The sequence below is a fragment of the Canis lupus genome, chromosome 27 (assembly GCF_011100685.1).
Source record: "Canis lupus familiaris isolate Mischka breed German Shepherd chromosome 27, alternate assembly UU_Cfam_GSD_1.0, whole genome shotgun sequence".
NCBI classification, from domain to species: domain Eukaryota; kingdom Metazoa; phylum Chordata; class Mammalia; order Carnivora; family Canidae; genus Canis; species Canis lupus.
Genome location: NC_049248.1, coordinates 6,275,092 through 6,295,215, shown reverse-complemented (window position 1 = coordinate 6,295,215; position 20,124 = coordinate 6,275,092). Strand labels below are relative to the sequence as shown.

Below are 20,124 nucleotides of genomic sequence, written 5' to 3'. Positions count from 1 at the left end.
AATCCCTTCATGATAGACCCAAAGATGTTTCATAGAAAATAAGCTAGAGTGACAGTGCAAACCCTGGTGGTCCATTTCAGGACCTGTTGGTTTCCTATCCCGTGATGCATGTAGGCATGAGCGAATGAATGATCGATTGTCAACGTGATCTTTTACCTCATTAATTTCTAGGAGGGCTACAGAGATGAAGCCTATGTGCTTCAGGCTTTGGATTGTTGGAATCCATATAGTAAATGCACCTGGCACATAGCTACACCCAAATACTCACACATTTTCCAATATCCAACCAAATAGCCACTTGTCTGAGATGAGAGGCAGTCTGAGAGAGTTTAGTTTTTGAGGTTGGACAAATCAAACAGTAAAATAAATGACATTTTCTTTCCTCCTGTGTAGCTCATCAGTTCACAAGAAATTTTTGTGTAGTGCCCTGTGATGGTCAGGAAAGAGCCCAGTTCTCAGATCTATGCTGGAAACAAAGCTGAGATAAGATGAGAGCCAGTCACACATTTAGGGCTTCTCGTACAGTGGGCCCGGACAGTCTTATTTTTGCTCTGCTGCACTGAGGGTCCACTCATGGCCCCAGGAATTCTACCCATGTACCTCTGCTCAAACGAAGGCTTCCTCCTGGATCTCCTGCCACTTTTTCTACCAGTGTACATCCCACCATCCTTCAAATCCATTCCAAACACCTGATTCCTGTATCCATTTTTGTCATTTGTGCACTTAGTTTGGGCTGCTTCACAGATTGTGGACAAATAATTCCTTCTAATTCATCTTTTTACATGTTATAGCCCTAGCCCAACAGGGGAGATATTAGTGCTTAATAAACATTGCTGAAATGAATTTTACATTGCTCCCACTTGGAAGAGGCAGGGCTTGTTCTAAGCTCCCTTCTGGAATTTCACATGGCAATAACAACAAAAAAAATGACCCTTGCTGAGGGTTTACTGCCTAACAAACATCTATGTTGTTTATTATATTTGCCCATGACAACTCTGAAAGAAGGCCATATTATTATTCCTAGTTTATCATTGGAAAAGACTGCAAGACATTTAGAAGGGAATTGCTTGCATTTGGTCATATTGCTGATAAATGGCAAAACTAGGATTCCAACTCAGATCTACCTGCCTCCAAACCTCTCGTTTAACCAAATGCTTGACTGACTCATTACCCCCCCCATACACTGGCCCTGTGGCTTCTCTTTATGCCTTCCTGACCCTCTTCCACCTGTGGCCCATATATCCCAGCCCTACCTTCAGCCTCTTGGGGTACAGCACATTCCCCAGCTGCTATCTGGAGGCCCTAAATTCTTCATTCCCCACAATTCTTTTTTTTAAAGGTTTTATTTATTTATTCATGAGAGACACAGAGAGAAAGAGAGGCAGAGACACAGGCAGAGACACAGGCTCCATGCAAGGAGCCTGACGTGGAACTCCATCCTGGGTCTCCAGGATCATGCCCTGGGCTGAAGGTGGCGCTAAACCGCTGAGGCCCTGGGCTGCCCCCAACAATTCTTTAATCCATCTACCATCCAGCATTCCACTGCCAGACTCTGCCTCCCTCTACACAACCTTCTGCTTAAACTCCCATTTTCTAGGCTGTGAGATTATAACTAAGTTGCATTTAACTAGTTCATACCAAAGTATGAGTGACTGCATGCCACTTAAAGTTCAGTGGGAATTTGACATTTGATATCCATCAACTCAAAGAACTGAGTCTGAGTAGCACACAAATGTTAAACATTTATTATTTGGGTGTCAGAAGGTCTGTACATAAAATTTGCTTTAGAAAACTCTAATTAATTCATGGTTAGACTTCATTCATACTGTTTATCAAACAATTCAACATTTTTTCATCATGATCCCATCATTGTTCCTTTTTCCAGGTTTGTCTCTGAAATTCAGTGTCCACACTATATAGCCCCTCTGCTGCCCACAGCGTGAGGGTGATCTAGACACAGCATCAGAAAGGGGTGATCACTAATTCACAGCAGAGACTTAATCCTCAGCATTGCCCTCTTGGAGTTTTCCCAGAAAAGACCTAACAAACCCTGTCTTGCTGGGGATGGCATCAGAGCAACCCTTTCAAAGCTGCAGAACAAAGGCTTCAATGTGGCTCTGGGAAATTCCATGCTCCACTCAGATCCAGGTCTGGTTTGGTGGCCTCCAGCTGTCAACATCTGGAATCCATTTCCCACTTGGAAAAGCCACCCAGACAGAACTGCCTATACCCATAATTGGGCCTAGTGATGTGGCCAAGGAAGCATGGGGATCCCCTGAGGGCTGGGAGGGGATTGGTCAGTGTCAGATTATCCAACAAAAAGAGGTAACCTGAACTGAGGGCACTAGCTCAAGAGGTGACATTGAAAAAAATTTTTTTAATTATTTGATATTTCAGTAAAAGCATCAAGGAAAATATTAGAACTTTTGGGAACTTTCTTAAATTTATGCTTTGGTTAGTATTGCTTTTATTTTGAATTACATATGAGGGAGCATCATATTATTTTCAGTGCTTAAGATGCCTAAAGATTTTACCCAGTCCTGGGCCAGGAATTAGACAACTATATTGTATGAGACTGGGGTTGAGGACGGATTAAATGCCACACAGAACACCCTAATGTCTTATGTATGCCTAAATTCCAGCAGCTAGCACAGCACAGCTCAGAAAATGTATGATGGTCTCATTACACTTGGCCCTGTAGGCACTATTGCTACTGGTATGACAGTCAACCAACCTAGCAATCCAAGGCTTCCCATGGAAATGACAGTGGATATTGATGGAAGAAGAGACAGTCACCACTCCCCTCACCTCCCACTTGCACTTGGGCGACCGTTTAATAATCTTCCAGCGTCAGGCATTTTGGGAGTAAGGGAGATGGAGTGCTGGAAATAGTAAGATTTCATCGTTCAACAACAGGTGTACATTGGTTGTCCTTGGCAGATCTGATGTATAGTCACTTTCACCAACAGTTTTTTACCCACAGTGACAACTTCTCCGGTCTTCCACCTTGTCCCTCAGCCAAATCCTCTCTTTCATTCCCACCCTATGGCTCTTCCTCAGCTCTGAAACACTCCCCCAGATCCTCATCCAGAGCATGTTCCATCTTTCTAATTCTAGGAGAGCCAGCTCACATTGGATGTCTTCATCAACCTGGACTACACACATGGTGAGTGAAGGCAGAACAATGACAATTGAAAATGCAGGCCAATCTCCCACAGCTTCCTAGATGCAAAAAAATGTATCAGTGACCACTCTACAACATTCATTGTGGGAGGCTCAAAGTGACTATATTTTATTGCATTGCAAAGCAGCGTGCCAAGGACTTAACCCAGCTCCATAACCATAGCAGGTGCCTCATCAACACATTATATATGGAGATTATGATGAAGCTCATATATACGCACAGTGTCTTAGGAGGCCTGGAACCTACTCCTAGGGTACATGCAAAATGTCAGAAGAGGAGTCAATGCAGTCCAGAAAGCCATATTATTGAGTGCCCACTGGATTCCAGGCTAATTCTAGGCATCAAGATGAATTGGAAGATGGCAGCCAGTTCCTACTCAGAAGGAAGGAAGGTAGGTAAAGAACCACCAAGGTTGGGGCAGATGTATTTATGATAGGAATACTAAAGAAGGGAAATGGCTGTGGGCTGGAGGAACTGAAGTTGGCTCCTTTAAGGAGAAGGCATTTGAGCTGTTCGTTGAAGTAGGAGTAGAATTTCAACAGATAAAAGTAAGAGTCAGGTATTCCAACCAAGAGGATGACTGAGGCACTCTGCTGGGTGTCACCCAGGAACATAACTTTATCCATTTGGCTACAAGGTCTGAGGGTCTTTGGAGGGTACATTATGTAGAGAAAGAAAAGGCTGAAAAAGGAAAATCTAAATATCACATTAAGGAGAACTTCCACATCAGGTCAAAGGGATGGTATTATTCTGTTTAGTAGTCCTTAAATGACTTGATCATATGTGTTGTCCTCCAGAGAGATTAATTTAAAAGTTCCAAGTAGGTTGAATGGAGGCAGACATGAAAGGCAAAAAGAAAGACCATGGGAAGCATACTATGGCCATCCCAGACTCTAATTTAAAACTGGTGTCCAAAGGACATGGAATTTATAGGTGACTTTACTACAACCAAAGAAGAAAAACAACAAAAAATAACAATATAATAATAATGTGTACACTATATAGAGAGAACAATAGAGGAACAGAAGCATAAACAATGGTCAGTTGTCCAACCTAGATATTCTGTAAGAAATACAGTTGACCCTTGAACAACATGGAGGTTAGGGGCACCACCCTTCCATGCCATTGAAAATCTGCATATAACTTTCAACTCCCCACAAACTTAACTACTGATAGCCTACTGTTGACCAGAAGTCTTACCAATAACATGAACAGTTGATTAACACATATTTTGTATGTTACATGCACTATATGCTGTATTCTTATAATAGTAAGCCAGAGAAAATAAAATATTAAGAAAACCATAAAGATGAGAAAATACATTTATAGGACTGTACTGTATGTATAAAAAAATTTCCATGTATAAATCTATCCATGCTGTTCAAGCCCATGTTGTTAGGGGTCAATTGTACTTCCTGGCAATTGGATGCCTTGGCCACCTAAGCACAAGGGACTGTGCTTGGGATCGCTTTCTTCAATTTTTCATGTGACATCCTTTTTAAAAATGCAGATTATTGCAGTAATAGAAAATTTAATCAGCTAGGGAAGAAAACAAGCCATGTTTCCTCTGACTGGCACGGATTACTAAGAGGTACCCATTCAGGTCTTAGTGATCTCAGTTGTTTATAATACATGCCAGAGGGACAGATGTTTGCACTTCTTGGAGTAAAGCTGCTGTATAAATCTTCAGTTTTGTTATTGCAGCAACCTGTAAAATTACAATAAATATTCCATTGCAATGGTGTTACATTATAGGCACGTAGAAGTTCCAAAAGAGCAGGCCTTGCATTGGAACACAATTTACGCACCACCAAAAAAAAAAAAAAAAAATGAAGTCGAGGACTCTTAAAAGTAGTCTTCAGATGTTTTAGAAGAAAGATCACTATAAAACTGAAAACAAGAAAATCAAAAGGCAAATTCATTTTTTCTATGTAGAAGTGAACATTTAGCAGATTATTACTGATCTCTCACTATACTGGAGTGCATGGCTTGATGTATGCAAAGGCCATGTGCAAGGAGCTGACAGTGGTGGCCAGACCCAAGATGTCATGTGCTGTGAGCAGCCAGCTCGCAACCTGACAGAGAATCTCTGACTGGGCCCGAGGGCTAGAGTTACATGGGACAAGACAGGGTTGTAGGACTTGGCAGGAGGGCTCATGGGGCAGGAGGATGGTGATGACTTATACTAAGAGGCACTAAATCAATGCCCTTTCCCTCACTCTGCTCTGGATCACTTCTAGAAACCCTGGTTCAAATAACTCTGCTGGGTTTAGATCGATCCCCCAAACCTTTAAGTGCAATTGTATTTCTTAAGGGCATTTTTAGCTGATTCTTTGGTTTTATTTGTAGTTTTTTTTTTTTAGTTATGATTTTTTGCAGGTATCTGCTTATGTTCAGGCAGGTATAGCCTGCCCACAGGAGTCTCTGAGTTTCCTGAGAGCAGAATTGGTTTCATTCCTGTTTCCATCACAGTACCCAGGACTGTTGGCTTGTGCCAGCAGATAGAGGACACTGTGGGAGACAGAAGTAACTTCTCCTGGGTACAGAGGACATGCATGAGAGAGGATATAGAGAATGTGGTGAGAAGAGGGAAATACTGGGCAATCCACCTCAATGGCCAGTGCTTGTCTTCAGTTCCTTTACCATCTACACCTCTCCACTTCTCCCAAAGGAGGGTTCTCACACTGAGAAAGGAGACCCAGTGCCTCCCAGAAGAAGGAAAGAGTGTGGGGAGGCTGCAAGGGGAAACCCTACTGTCCTCCAGAGCCCTTCAGTCTTGAAAGAACCACAGAGGAGCATGCTCAAGGGCATCCAAGCCGACTTCACTGTCCAGGTGCCAGTGGGGCTATCTTGAATGTCTAGGCAATCACAGGCTTTGCACACAGAAGTCTGGCTCTCCCACCATGCTCTCTTCTTGATCCCACTACATCCCCTCCTAGGTTTTACCATTACTGTTCCTGCTCTTTGAATAGTTATGAGAAACTATAGGTGTCTAGGGCTTCTTTCCTCCCTGTTCCCTACCTCTCATGTGGGGCTGACCTCAGAGCACAGTCTCAGAGTGGTCATACCTGCTTTTTAGCACAGACTCAAAAATCTGCTAGGGTCTCCTGTTAGTTGACCAAGCAATTAAGGGGGTATCTGAGGGTTTTTCCCTACCCACCCCCACTAATTTTTAAAACTCGTGTCTGAACCCATCACTGGCCTTCCAGAAGAAATTTGCATTGTGCTTCTCTTGGTGAGATGGTCCCACTGCATCTCTTTCGACTGTGTTGCCTGAAATGGCAGGGCCACATTCCTGTTCCTCAGTGGTAGGTGGTGCTGGGATTGACAATCCTGCCTGGAGCTGTCCAGGGGGCCTTCACTTTCCCCTCAAGGCACTCAGCCTTGAGGTCTCCACCCCTGCACTTCTCTAGGAAAACATACACTCACTCCCTCCTGGTATTCCCATGGTCCCCACACCCCTGTCCCCCTTTCTTCACCCTATTTTGTGCTTTCTCCTTCTTCCCTCATGTGTTGCTCTTCTTGAACCATGCTTCTCTCTCCTCTAGTCACAACACTGCTCATTTCCCCAATGGCCCACAATTTCCAAATGATTTAGCAAAATATTCATTTGCTTACTTGATTGTTGATTCTCCCCCACTAGACTGGAAAACCAATCAGGGAAGGTCCCTTGGCAGTTATTGCCAGAGCATAGCATGGTGCTGCCACAAACGAAATATTGGTTGAATAATATTGTTGAATAAATGAACGAATAAGTGAATGAACAAATGAATGAATGATAGTATCAGGGACACTGGATTACAGATGTTTCAGTTCCCCGCCCCTAGACAATGAGATCTTGTCTATAGGAGCCTGTTTATTACAGTGCTATACCTCCATTGCCCATAGAGGCTTGACATTTGTAATAAGTGTAAGTAGAATTGAGCAAAATCAAATCACAGGAAACAAATCAGGGCTTTGCAAGCATGACTGGATACCCAGGAGGCAGCCCTCACAGGCAGACTGGGTAAACATAAACTAATGTGGCAGGGATGTGCTCAGGAAGGCAGGGTAGGAGGCAGATTGAGAATTTTCATGCCAAAACAGTAGAATGGAACACAAGGAGAAATCCAACCTAGGAGTCAGGAAAGACAATGCCAGTCCTACTTTACTTTACTCTGGGTGTGACCTTGAGGAAATCACCTCTTATCTCTGGGTCTCAGTTTGCTCATTTGTAAAATAAGCAGGACAGACCAGATTACTTGGAAGGTTCCTGCCAGCTGAACATGACATGGAGCAAAGTTTGACATGAGAAAATAAATAGCAATTAAAAGGGCAGGTAACAAGCATCTGGCTTTGTCTGAGGCCTGTGTTCTGAAGTTGATTCACTCCAGGCTGTGTCACAGCAGCCCCATCATGCACACTCCTATACATGTGCATACCATATGCATACCATGCATACGCAAGGGACACACAAGCCCAGAGCCCATTGCCAGAGAAGAGTCAGGTGAAGAGGGGAGAGAGGGTGTATCCCAAGGACTCCCTCCCTGTATGATGTCACGTCCAGGGAGAGACTAAGGACCAGAAGGAGAAGGAGGCCCAACCTCTGGCAGTCTGGGCCCACTTCCACCCACAGCTTGCAGGAAAACCCACTGCTCAGAGTCTTAGGCAGAGGTTCCAATTTGGCATTTTCTTCCTCCTCCCTCAAAGCAGGGCAGCCTTTCCCATAGCCACTAGCACAGTCTAATTTTCCTGAGGATGTAGAAGTGAGTAACATCTTCTTAATAAGGCCTTCCCTGCTCTAGGAAATCCTAGCATGAGAGACCTTCTCTAAGCCAGGGAGCAGCATTTGCAAGAAACACCAAATTCAATGGGGTAAAATCAAATCAGGGAGCCAGGTCAGGCATCACAGGCATGACTGGATGCCCAGGAGGCACCCTCTGTGTGACAGATAAACCAATAAGAGACAGATGTGCAGCTCTTGCGCTAAGGTTGGTTTCGACATTTTTAAATGACTATATTTTAAATAGTTATGTGCGTACCTATGGTAGGAGTTTCCATTTCCTTCTAGGCCTCCAAACTACAGTATTTACTCTCTGGCCCTTTTCAGAACTTTTGCCAGCCTCTGCCCTGAACAACCGCTGAGTGTCCCTGTCAATGGCAAAATTGGAACTCCGACTGTAGTGCTGGGAGCAGCCTTTAACTCTGGACACCACCTGAGAATGATGGTGATAGGACAGGGCAGTCACTGTCTGACCCACTGCTCCCATCTCCTTCATTCCCACTGCTTCCTCTCTTCCTAGCCACCTCCCAGGTCTCCAGAAGCTTCTCTTTTCTACCCTATTCTTTCTCACCCTTCCACACCTGACCCATAACACTTTATTTGGGAACTCCCAAGACACTTGACCACATGCTGTCTTGCATGATTTGCTTGTTTTATAAGGATTGCTTCTCGAGAGGGACTGGAAGCGTGAGAAGGCAGGGACCACATCCTGACGTGTGTTCTGGTATTCCCCAACCCCAGCACAATAAGGAGTGCTGGGCCTGGAGCAGCTGGTGAGTAGCCATGTGCTGCTGAAGTCCAAGTGCAGAGAATACTTGAACACCACCCAGGGTCACACTCCACTGTGCACAAGTCTGCCATTTCTGGAGGGCACTTGGAGCAAGGTGTCCCTGCTCCAAGAGAAACACTTTGTGCCGTCCACTCCAAGCCCAGAAGTGCTTCTATCATTAACACTAGAATCACTCAAAGGCCAGCTCTGTGAAAAGATTCCTCTAGGGCTGATATTCTGTTTCATTTTCCCCTCCAGGGAGTGTTTCAGGCAGGGAAAATCAAGGAGCTGGGTTTCTTAAAGCATGTGAAACTATTTGTTTTTTGAATCTGTCATTGCTTAGGGTTCAGGAAGCATATGGACAGGAGAAGAAACCAGCAAGTAGAGAAAAGGAAGGGGCCAGATGCTTTGTAATAGAGAAGCTGTCCTTCCACAAGAGCATGACGCAGAGTGCAGCCCTGCTCTCTGAGTTCTGGTTGCCAGAGCTGGTAGATTAGGAACTCAGTGCCGGTTTCCTGCAGTGGGAGCCAAGACACAACATCTGGATAAAAAGCCTGGCTGAAGCCACTTGATCTAATCTCCTCAGGAAGGTGGAGGCTATGGAAAGTCAATGACAGCATAAAAGAGGAGAGGGGGAGAGCATGAAGGGACCCTTATCTCAGATAGCCTGAGTAAGAGTTTTGACATTAAGGTTCCTTTTCATTCATCAGTGTGAAGAGGCAAACGATGATAGCTGGAGTGAAGCAGCACAGCCTATTTCAGGAATCATGGCAACAGGTGGACTAGGAAGACAGAGATATTGAAACCATTGAACCGCCTGGTGGGTGCCCAGCCAGTACCCCAGGGCGGGTATCGGGGCACTGAAATCTGGGATGGGAGGCTGCAGCAGGCCACTCGGGTACCCGACACCCCCTCCAGCACTGCCCTGAGGGCCCCCCTTCATAACCCTGCCCTGTATCCCCTTCTTTCATGTAAACTACATAAACAGTCTATTTTCCTTCCCTCTCTCGCTGAGGATTTGTATTAGATGGAAGCCACTTACTGGACATTTCAATGAAGCAGTTGTTCTATTTGGACCAAAACCTATGAGCACCCAGACACATCTAAGACCTGCGTGTTGCTCTCTGAGCCTAAAAGAACTGACTTTCAGATAATGATGTCCCTTTTATCTTTAAAGGAGGGTGGAGCCTGAAGGGGGATCCAGTCCCAATCACCAGGTGTGTGCTGAACTATATGCATTAGCTTTAAAGACATACATTAGGGCTTGGAGGTGAGTCTGTGGCGTTGAGCTTTGGCAAGATGCCCTGCTTTTAGGCAGATTGTAAATTATAAATAAATAGTCTCTGTTCTTCTTTTGCTTCAGCATGTAATGAAAAACAACAGAGCCCTGCCTGCACAATTCTTCTGTTTCCGCCTCAGATTTGCTGTTAACAGTTCCTGACTGGAAATGACTCCAGGCAGTCACAGACACTGGCTTTTATTATCATGTCGGCGTCTTATTTAAATCCACAGTTCCCAGACATCAATTTAGCAAAGCCTCTCTCACCCCATGGGGATGTGGATGCACCCTCAGAGCCAAACATCAAGCTCCCTGTTGTTGTGGGGGAGGTGTGATTGTGGCCCACCCTGGTGTGGATGTAAGACAACGGGTCTTTAGATTATTTAGCAGCAAAAGCAAGAGAAGGAATCTGGAGCCCCCTGGAACGTAGTTAATCCCAGAGAGAAATTGCAGCCAGTGTTATACCTACTATGAACCACCCACCCAGTGAACAGAAAACCAAGAGTTTCTTTCTGAGTTGGGGATTGCTCAGCACAAGGCCACAATCTGTAGAAACTAGCCTCTGAAGTGGCCAGGCAAATCCTTCTTTCTGCCTCTGTCCACCAGAAAGGCTCTGCATTCTCTGTCACACCGTGGTTGAGGGGGAGAGTTTAACATAGAGCAATCTTCCCTCCTTTACTCTTCTGTGACTTTCACACCAGGACTGCACTTCTGTGAACAGGCTTTATGTCTGTGAGAATCAGGCTTGTTTCACAGAGCTGTTGAGAGCCCTGTGAAGCAGGGCTTAAAGCCTGCAGACAAAGCAGAACTCCGAACTGCAGCCCCAAGAGGTGGCTGTGGGGCTGCGGGGGTCTGATCTTCCCTTGCCTTTTAGCTGCATACACACACACACACACACACACACACACACACGCACACGTGCTGGCAGTTGCATCTGATAGCACAGCATCAGGCAGTATGTCGGGAACAGCCTGAGACAAACAGAATTTGCTCCTCTGTGATGCACAGAGGGGGCCCAACAGAAAGAAGTTTACCATCAAATCATTACTTTTCCAAGTAATCCACCCCAGTCAAGGTGGTGTTTGCTCTGACTTCAAAAGCAGAAACAGCAAGTGACAGACTCCTTTTGAAAACTTCAAAAAACAGCAACAAAAAACAACTAACACTCGCCTCAGCCACATACATTTTATTTCCTGGGATAGAAATAAAGAGAATGAATTATCAAAAGTCTTTCTTCAACATCATTAAAATGCTTTTCAAAGAAAATTACAAGAATTGTTTAAGGCGCACAGAGAAGGTCAGTCTTGCCTTTCTTCCAGAACATTCCTTGCCCTAGACGCAAAACACCGATACCAGATCCCAGAAAACAGAGAGGCTTACAGACAACAGGAACCAGAACAGCCATAACCAGGGTCTCTGGCTCTAATAGAATTATCACAGAAAAACATCACAATAACTCCCTCTTCCATAAATACAGCATTTCTGGAAAATGTATCCAAAATATCTCCATCTGAACTACAGTACAAAAATCCACTCACCAGCCATAAAAATAATATTTTCCCCTATACACAAATAAAATCATATGTAAAGCAAATTTGGAACACATGGAGGGGGTTACAAAATCCCTTGGGATCTTGGCTATTTAAAGTCATTTTTTGTTTGGGTTATCCCTCTGCTGGGTATAGGGAACTGGCTACAAATACATCCATTTCGTAGTGCTCACCATTTCAACAGCTCCTGCGTCATGGAATGTGGTACTTTTTAAAAATAGGCGACCCTTGGTGTCATGGAAAGAAGAGGAAAAATGGGGGATCAAGGGAGGGAGGGAAGGAGAGAAGTCTAAAGAGGGACAGACTTCAAGGTGGGCTTGAAATACTCCGTGGTATAAAGTCAGTACCCCGGCTCAGGAGGTCTCTGCTATCCCCACCCCACTACCACCACTCTGCCGGGGCTCCCCCTTACAAATCCGTTTCCCGACTCGTGTCCAGGCAGAGGGCATAGAGGGATCGCCGCAAGTCCACATTGCTTTTGGCCTTGAGGTTACACTTCTCCAGGGGGCAGCTGCCCCTTCGGGCTCCGTCTGCATTCTCCAGGGACACTCCAGCCTTGCACAGGGACCCCTTGCTCCAGCTGGTCTTCCGAGGGCCTCCGCTGTCCAGCCCTGTCCCCTGGCTCTGGCTGCCCTGCTCTTCCTTCAGAGCGGCCTGCTCCTCGTGGTCCGTCTCCCGGTGGTAGAAGTAGTTGAAGTTGGAGACAATGACGGGCACAGGCAGGGCGATGGTGAGGACCCCGGCGATGGCACACAGCGAGCCCACGATCTTGCCCCCCACAGTGACAGGCCTCATGTCCCCATAGCCTACCGTGGTCATTGTGACGACTGCCCACCAGAAGGCGTCCGGGATGCTGGAAAAGTGGGTCTCCTGGTTGTCAGCCTCTGCGAAGTAGACGGCACTGGAGAAGAGGATGACCCCGATGAAGAGGAAGAAGATGAGCAGGCCCAGCTCCCTCATGGAGGCCTGCAAGGTCTTGCCCAGGATCTGCAGCCCCTTGGAGTGGCGGGAGAGCTTGAAGATGCGGAACACCCGGACCAGGCGGATCACTCTGAGGATGGCCAGGGACATGGCCTGCTGCCCATTCTGGCCACCCCCTCCCCCGCCTGGCTGTTGCTCGGCCAGCTCGGTGCCCAGGGTGATGAAGTAGGGGAAGATGGCCACCACGTCAATGATGTTCATGATGTTCCGAGAGAACTCCGCCTTGCTGGGGCAGGCGAAGAAGCGCACGAGCAGCTCGAAGGTGAACCAGATGACGCACGTGGTCTCTACGATGAAGAAGGGGTCAGCCAGGGTCCGCGGCAGGAGAGGCGCCACCGTGGGGCCCGAGGCGGGCGCCAGGGCCGCGCTGCCGTTGGTCCCCCGGGCGGGCCCAGGGGGGTGGGGGGGCCCCGGGGGATGGCGCAGCAGCTCGCGCTCGTCCCGGAACTCGGGCAAGGTCTCCAAGCAGAAGGTGATGATGGAGATGAGAATGACCAAGACCGAGACGATCGCGATGGCCCTGGCGGACCCGGAGCTTTCCGGGTACTCGAAGATAAGCCACACCTGTCGCTGGAACTCGTTGCGGGGCAGCGGCTTCTCCTCCTCCTTGATGAAGCCCTCGTCCTCGCGGAAGCGCTCCAGGGCCTCGTCCCCCAGCTGGTAGAAGCGGATCTCATCGGCGAACACGTCCAGCGAGACGTTGACCGGCCTCCGCAGGCGGCCCCCGGACTGGTAGTAGTAGAGGATGCCGTCGAAGCTGGGCCGGTTGCGGTCGAAGAAGTACTCGTTCCGCAGGGGGTCGAAGTAGCGCAGGCGCTTGGCCGGGTCCCCCAGGAGGGTGTCGGGGAACTGCGCCAGGGTGCCCAGCTGCGTCTCGAAGCGCAGCCCGGAGATGTTGATGAGGACGCGCTGGTGGTGAAAGGACCCCGAGCCCGGGCCCGGCACCTGGTCCTCCGCCAGGCCCAGGGCGGGGTCGCCGTCTCCCTCCTCGTCCTCCGGGGGCAGCCGTCGAGGCAGAGGCAGCGCTGGCAGAGGCCGCGCTCCGGGGTCCGCTCCCCTCGGCGGGCCGCGCTCCCTGGGCTCCCGCTCCTTGGGGCCGGCGCCGCGCGCAGCCGTCGGGGGGCACTGGAGCTCCCCCCCTACGGCCTGGCCACAGCCTGCCCGGGCCTCACCTCCTCCCCTGACGGTCATGGCCCCGCCGTTCTCCAGGGGCACCAGGGCGAGCTCCATGGCCGGGGGGCAGGGGGCATGCTGCGCCCCCACTGACCGGCGTCCGAGCCCCCGCTCGCGCCCGGCTGGGCGCCTTGCGTGGCTCAGGCTCTTCTCCAGCCGTCGGCCGGCCTCCCTGCGGGGCGGGCTGGGGCTGCTGGCGCGATCCCCGGGCTCGGCCCTGACGTCAGGAAGCTGCTGCCCTGCTCGCTGCCTCGCTCTCCGCTCTCCGTTCCGGCAGCCCGTTACCAGGCAGCCAAAAGCCTCCTTCCAGCAGATGCAACCTTCAGCCGCCCCTCTCTGGCTGCGGGGCGGCGCTCGGCCTCGGCCTCCACCCAGCGCGGCTCTCCCGCCTCTTCCCTACCCCGCCCCGTCCCCTCCCCTCCTCCTTCCCCCGCGTCCCCTCCTGGGTCTCCAGCAGCGGGTGTCTCCCCGGAGGGAGGGCACGGCTGGGGCCTGGGGCGACTGGGGGGGGGGGGTGTGGCGGAGAAGGGAGCAGCCTGGAGGTGGGGGGAGGGAGGGGGGGGAATGAGAGGCTGAAGGAACAGGTTGTACCGACAGCGCCAAAACTCCCAGGGCAACCAGATGAGAATAGCTGTGGATTTCAGTTCACCTGGGAACCCGCTGAACGCCAAGTGGACTCCAGGGGAAATGAACTGCCTTGGGTTGGACGGATGAGACATGAAATAACAGCCCTTTTACAATCCTCCTTTGGAGGAGTAACTAACCATTCCATCTTCTTGGGGAAGAATTATGGACAAGAAGAGGCTGGGCAGAGCTATGGGCCCTGGGGATCTATAGATCTAGAGATACCTAGGGCTGGAGATACCTCCAGACCAAGGTGTAGAAGCCTCTCTCTTCCCACCCAAAGGTAACCGGCTGACAGCTGGCAGTGACCCCCTGCCATAGCCCTGGGACAGCCCTGATTCGCAGTCCAGAGAGTCATGGCCCGTGGGACAAATTCACTGCCTGGTCTCCTATTCCTGAGGACATATAACTCCTCACTCTGCATAAATCCGGTTTGCAAAATCCAGTAAGAGAGAAAGAGAGGAAGAGAGCTGTTCTCCGGTGAAGTTTGGAGCTGGCAACTGCAGCTTTGTGTGTGTGTGGGGGGGGGGGGGGGCGGGGGGGTATGTAGGGGGCAGGAGTGGGGCCCTGGAGGCTGTGGAATCCCAAGGTTGGAGGCCTCCACGGAGCAGAATAAGAAGCAATACTTACTTTGTTCCTATGATGTACCAGGTGCATTGTCGGCTCTTTACAATGACTGACTGGTGTATTCCTATAGCAATGTATTCTCTCAGTGCTCTTACTACCTCCACTTTATAGGTGAGGAAAATGAGACGCAGAGGATGAACTACATTGCTCGTGGGCATATAGGGGGAAAGTGGTGAGGCTGGGATTCAATCCCAAGCCAGTGGACTTTGAGCCCTTGCTCCCTCCACTCCACTCCTCTATAGAAACGTGTAACCCCTCCTCCAGGTACAAGTGCGCCCTCCTCCCAGCCTCTGGCCCCAGAGCTTCCCGTTTTCTCCTGCAGGAGGCAGGAGGATGGCTGAGGCCACAGCTGTCTTTTGGGGTCCAGAAATGGGCCATCTGCCTCCAGCCCCTGTGTGATTTTAGCGGGTATCTGTGGCCAAAGGAAATATCTTGCAAGGCGTATCTGCCAGTTCCAGACAGACTCTCCAGGTATTTGTTGGTTTTAAGTCACCAAAGTCACTGTTTTTGAATGTTCGAAGTGCATTCAGAGTTTTCGAATGTGTTTGTCTATTTTTGTTCTTGTATGCTGTTTACTGTTTTTATATGTGGATGTTACAGCCTCTTGCCTGTGATTATATCTGTACCTGAGGGAAATTTTGGAAACTTGCTATGAGGTGCACAAGTGTTTGTTGGAATAGCAAGGTGTGCACATACTAGCTTAGGTCGGGGTTGGGGAAGTATATACGTGTGGGGCCTTTTTCTGTGTTGCATGAAGGCGGTTGTGAATTGGGTATATGTAACTGTTTTCGCTGTGTGTGACTCTGTACATGTGGTTGGCTGTCCTTGCAGATGTGCCTTGGTGAGCAAGGGGCAGGAGAGGGAAAATCAGTATGTAAGGCCATCACTGTAACCACAGGGCATTGTACTCCCCTCCCCAGACTTCTGCTGTCCCTGCTCCATCTGCCCAGGGGTTTTTATTCTTCTCTGGCTCTGAGGCTGTCAGTCAGGATCAGGTCTGCCCCTGGGAGCCTCGGGCCTACTGAACTCATAGAGGCTGAGCTCAGACACCCATGGCCACTGAGTCTTGTTTACTGACTCATGCATCCTGTGAATACAGGGATAACATCTTGGTTCACACGGGCTCTGCTTGAGGTCCCTATGGGAGGGAGTCTTCTGGAACTTGTCTTCCAGGAGCCCTTGGAGAGATTGTTCCCTTAAGAATAAGAACACAACATAAACAGTGCTGAAAAAGCATGCAAAGCAGGCCTCCTTGATGTGGTAAATTCTTAAATCTGCTTTCCATACATTTACCAGCCTTGATAGGAGCTGGTATCCATCTGAATTACCTTCAGATGTCACATGTGGCAGCCATCAGGATATACTGGAAAGATGTCCTTTGAAGAAAGAAGTTGCTTTTCAGCTTCAAGGAGTACAATTTGCTGAGAGCTTCCAGCCATTGGCAGCTTGGGGCCCTTCCTGGGCAGCCCTTTGCCAATGACTGAGCCTGACGGACTTACAGAGACCTAGCCAGTCCTGCCCTGAGCAGGACTCTTCTGCTGTGCTCTCTTTGCTTTGGATCTCCCCGGTTGAATGGGCCACAACTTTGTAAGAAATTCTTTGCAGTCTGAGACTCTATTCATCCCTCTTCCTCCTCCCTTTCCTTTCACAGGTGTCATCAGGTCAGCATCAAGGGCTGAAGGCTTTCCCTGCTGGCTTCTTCAGGCTCTTTTCTCTTCCGTTCCTTTCCAGTAAACTCCTTGAACTCCAGCACCAACTGACACATCATATAACTGAAACTTACCCTCTTCTCTACCCAACTAATCCTAGGAGATGAGCCCCTCCATAGCAGAGCTTCACATGCACCACCACTGAGGATCTGGTTCAAACACAGACTCTGATGTAGGGTGAACTTAGACCACATTTCAAGCCAGGTCCACAGCACTGCTGACACTCTTGTCCAAAGATCACACTTGTGAGCACCTCCTCTCAGACAAACCTCGGAAAGATTCGCCTTGGAAGGAATTATTTGGAGCACCTAGACTATGTTCAAGCATGAGCTATTCAGAGGAGATAAATGGGAAATCTTTTCTTCATTCATAGGATGGTCCTCAAAGACCACAGGAGGACTTTTAAGGTGTACAGAACCAAAAAGAAAAGAATATTATTTGGGATGCCTGGGTGCCTCAGTAGTTGAGCCCCTGCCTTGCCTCAGGGCATGATCCTGGAGTCCTGGGACCGAGTCCCACATGGGGCTCCCTGTAGGGAGTCTGCTTCCCCCTCTACCTATGTCTCTGCCTCTGTCTCTGTACCTCTCATGAATAAATAAATAAAATCTTTGAAAAAAAGAAAAGAATAATATTGGGAGAAGTAAGGCATTGATGGGAAGGAGAGCTGGGATCAAAGAGGAAGGAGAGAAAGAAGAAGGGGAGGAGGAGAAAGAATCCTAAATGCCACCTTTTTTAATCCATTAGAAAATAATCCATTCAGTATCTACTATGTGCAAAACATTGTTCCAGGTTCTGGGAGTATACTGATGACCAAGACAGATATATTTCCTAATTTATGTGGAGTTATATCTTGGGGAAGGCAAAAGCCACCAGCATCTAATTTTACACTGGTTGTTTAATTACAATTTTAAGAGGTACCATCTAGAATACAGGGTGTTGTGAGAATAGTGGGAAGCCTGACCTCATCTTGGACCCAGGGAAGCTTTCCTGAGGTGGTGATGGGGAAGACAGCTATTCCAGGCAGGAGGAAGAGTATGTTTCAAGGCCCTAGGGCTGGTTAGAGGAGCTTAGGATAGTTGATGGGGGGCTCAGAAAGAGTTCTGTGAGATCTGGCTAGAGAGGTGGAGGATCCAGATTATGAAGATCTTGCTGGGTCAGGTTTCATGATCACCCAAGCAAGATGCAATAATACTTCATTTTTTCCACGTTCAGATACGTTGTTTGTGTCTCTATTAAAGTGAATGTGGCAATGTACTTCTAGTTTACACTCCACTACTTGTTTTAACCTTTTCCCCCCTCCCACTTCCTAGGCAGGTAGATGGATATATAGATAGGTAGGCAGGTAGGTAGGTGGGTGCATGGATAGATAGATAATACATAGGTAGGTAGACAGGTAAATGGATAGACAGATAATAGAAATAGATCTTGAAATCAAAGACCATACTTTACTCATCCCCAATTTTCTTTACCCCACCCAACATTCATCTTATGAATTTCAGTAAGTTCGAGTTAAATGTAGTTGAACCAAGAGATAGGAGTTCAGCTATGGAGCAGGAAGGGGGGAGAAACAGGGATAGGAACTGAATGTGAGTTCTGAGATTAAATACTCAAAGTGAGGGACACCTGAGTGGCTCAGTGGTTGAGCATCTGCCTTTGGCTCAGGTCGTGATCCCTGGGTCCTGGGATCGAGTCCCACATCAGGCTACCCATGGGGACCCTGCTTCTCCCTCTGTGTCTCTGCCTTTTTCTGTGTGTCTCTCATGAATGAAGAAATAAAATCTTTTAGAAAAATACTCAAAGTGATTGTGGACATGGAACCCAATCAGAAAAATCTAAGACTCATTTGGGTGGCCAGATAGGGGAAGTGAATTAAATCTGCTTTGGCCCTTTGTTCAGGATATATGCATTATTTATTATTATAGAACCCACCTCAACTTTGTGTATGAAAACAACTTTGTGGCTAAAAACAGTTTAATATATTGGACTGTGCAATATAGTTCCCAAGCTGAGAGAGACTTTGAGAACCAAAGTTACTGTAATTCTATATATTATATAAGACTAAACCATATAGCATAAAGGTCCACTGAATTTTCATCTAGATCAAGGGAAAAGCTTCCACCATTGGACAAAATTTAAAGGAACAGGAAGAGACAAAAATAAAATTCTGTTCTAATTATGCCACTAGTCTTTCCTGTCAAACATCAATTTTGCTTCTCCACCTTGGACAGGGTTACAGACCTAGGAATCTCATCAAAAATGCAATGAGAGGGTCCTAGCAACAGGCCAGGCTGACAAACCAGTAAAAGTAGTAGCCAGTTGGTCAGGGCCTCAGGGCTCAGGTACTTCTGCTCTTTCTTTTGGAGGGAGAGATGCTCTGCTTCTGCCAAGGGGACCTAGGGGACGGCATCTCTAAAGCATCCACAGGTACTGTCCATGGCTGTGAGATCTTAGATTTCTTAAGGAGGAGAGGTGCAGGCTGAGTCATTTCCCCAGTCCCCCTCCTATCACTCTGGTGAGCCAGTTATGTTGAATTACTGTCATCACACCTGAATCTCCTCTTCATTATAAAGGAAAATTGGACAAAATCACCATGGTATCTCCTCCATGAAGGAAGCCATCACCCTCAGACTGGGGAGGCTTATCTTCCCTCAACCTCCCCACTACTCCTTGGTCAGCATCTTTCTAAGGAAACATGGAGGTGCTAGGAATCAGGAGAGAGGACTCAAGGCTTCTTAGGCTGGACCAGGAGAACCAGATAGGAGGCAGCATAGTTAAAATAAACCAAAATACATTGTTTAAAAAAATTAAGAGGAAAATGTGATTAATGGACCCCTGATAGGCTAGATCTTACTGCTAAATGTTACAAAGTATATGATTCTATGGTTCATTACTATCAAATAACATATCACAAGGGCATATTATCAAGCAATAATTGGTGATACAGTATTAGTCAGAGAAAGGGTAAAGCTGTCTCTTGCCTAATCCTCTCTCCCAGATGTATTCTGTTTCAAGATCTGTGGTGGAAAACATCTTAATGAGGGGAGCAGCTGTTCTTCTTTCCCTCCCCTTCCCTTCTCACTTGCCCCTCAATCCAACACCTTGGGAAGGAAGCCTCGGAAATGACCTTTCCTTTCCTGTTTTATCGGAGCAGCAGAGGTGGAGGCAACAAAGCATACAAGGAACAAATGAGTGTGTGTTTGTGGGGTGTGGGGAGAGGATTTATCTGCTGTGTTAAGAGATGGAAGCAGGAGAAGATGACGAGCAGCAGAGAGGGAAAGCTTATACCTAAACTGACCCAGATCCTGAGAGAGACCTCAGCCCACTGCTAGGATTTCCTGTTTCAGGGATTAAGATGAGAGGCCCTTCACAAATCAAGGCTCACATCTGGAGCTTGGCTTTTTCTCTCCCTCCCTCCCTCCTTCCCCAGATTTAATCCAGGAATAAATTCATTAATACGTCCACTGCA

General features: G+C 47.9%; 1 protein-coding gene and 1 long non-coding RNA gene across 3 annotated transcripts in view; one reads left to right on the top strand and one right to left on the bottom strand.

Annotated features, from left to right (window-relative positions):
• LOC106557922 overlaps positions 1-10,410 on the top strand; it is an 87,841-nt gene extending 77,431 nt beyond the window's left edge. Inside the window, exons 4-5 of one of the 2 annotated variants that reach the window (XR_005379774.1) lie at positions 3,118-3,166; positions 9,426-10,410. This is a non-coding gene — a long non-coding RNA (uncharacterized LOC106557922). Of the gene's footprint in view, positions 1-3,117; positions 3,576-9,425 lie in introns of both variants that reach the window. The other variant, XR_005379773.1, reaches the window with a different exon arrangement.
• Positions 10,411-11,952: 1,542 nt separating this feature from the next.
• KCNA5 (potassium voltage-gated channel subfamily A member 5) lies at positions 11,953-13,755 on the bottom strand. Its single transcript, NM_001006645.2, has one exon. It carries the CDS (start codon positions 13,753-13,755, stop codon positions 11,953-11,955), a length of 1,803 nt encoding a protein of 600 aa, NP_001006646.1.
• Positions 13,756-20,124: the final 6,369 nt, after the last annotated feature.

Excerpts from the sequence above, each read along its gene's own strand:
- KCNA5 (NM_001006645.2), bottom strand. The coding sequence starts at position 13,755 with ATGGAGCTCGCCCTGGTGCCCCTGGAGAACGGCGGGGCCATGACCGTC.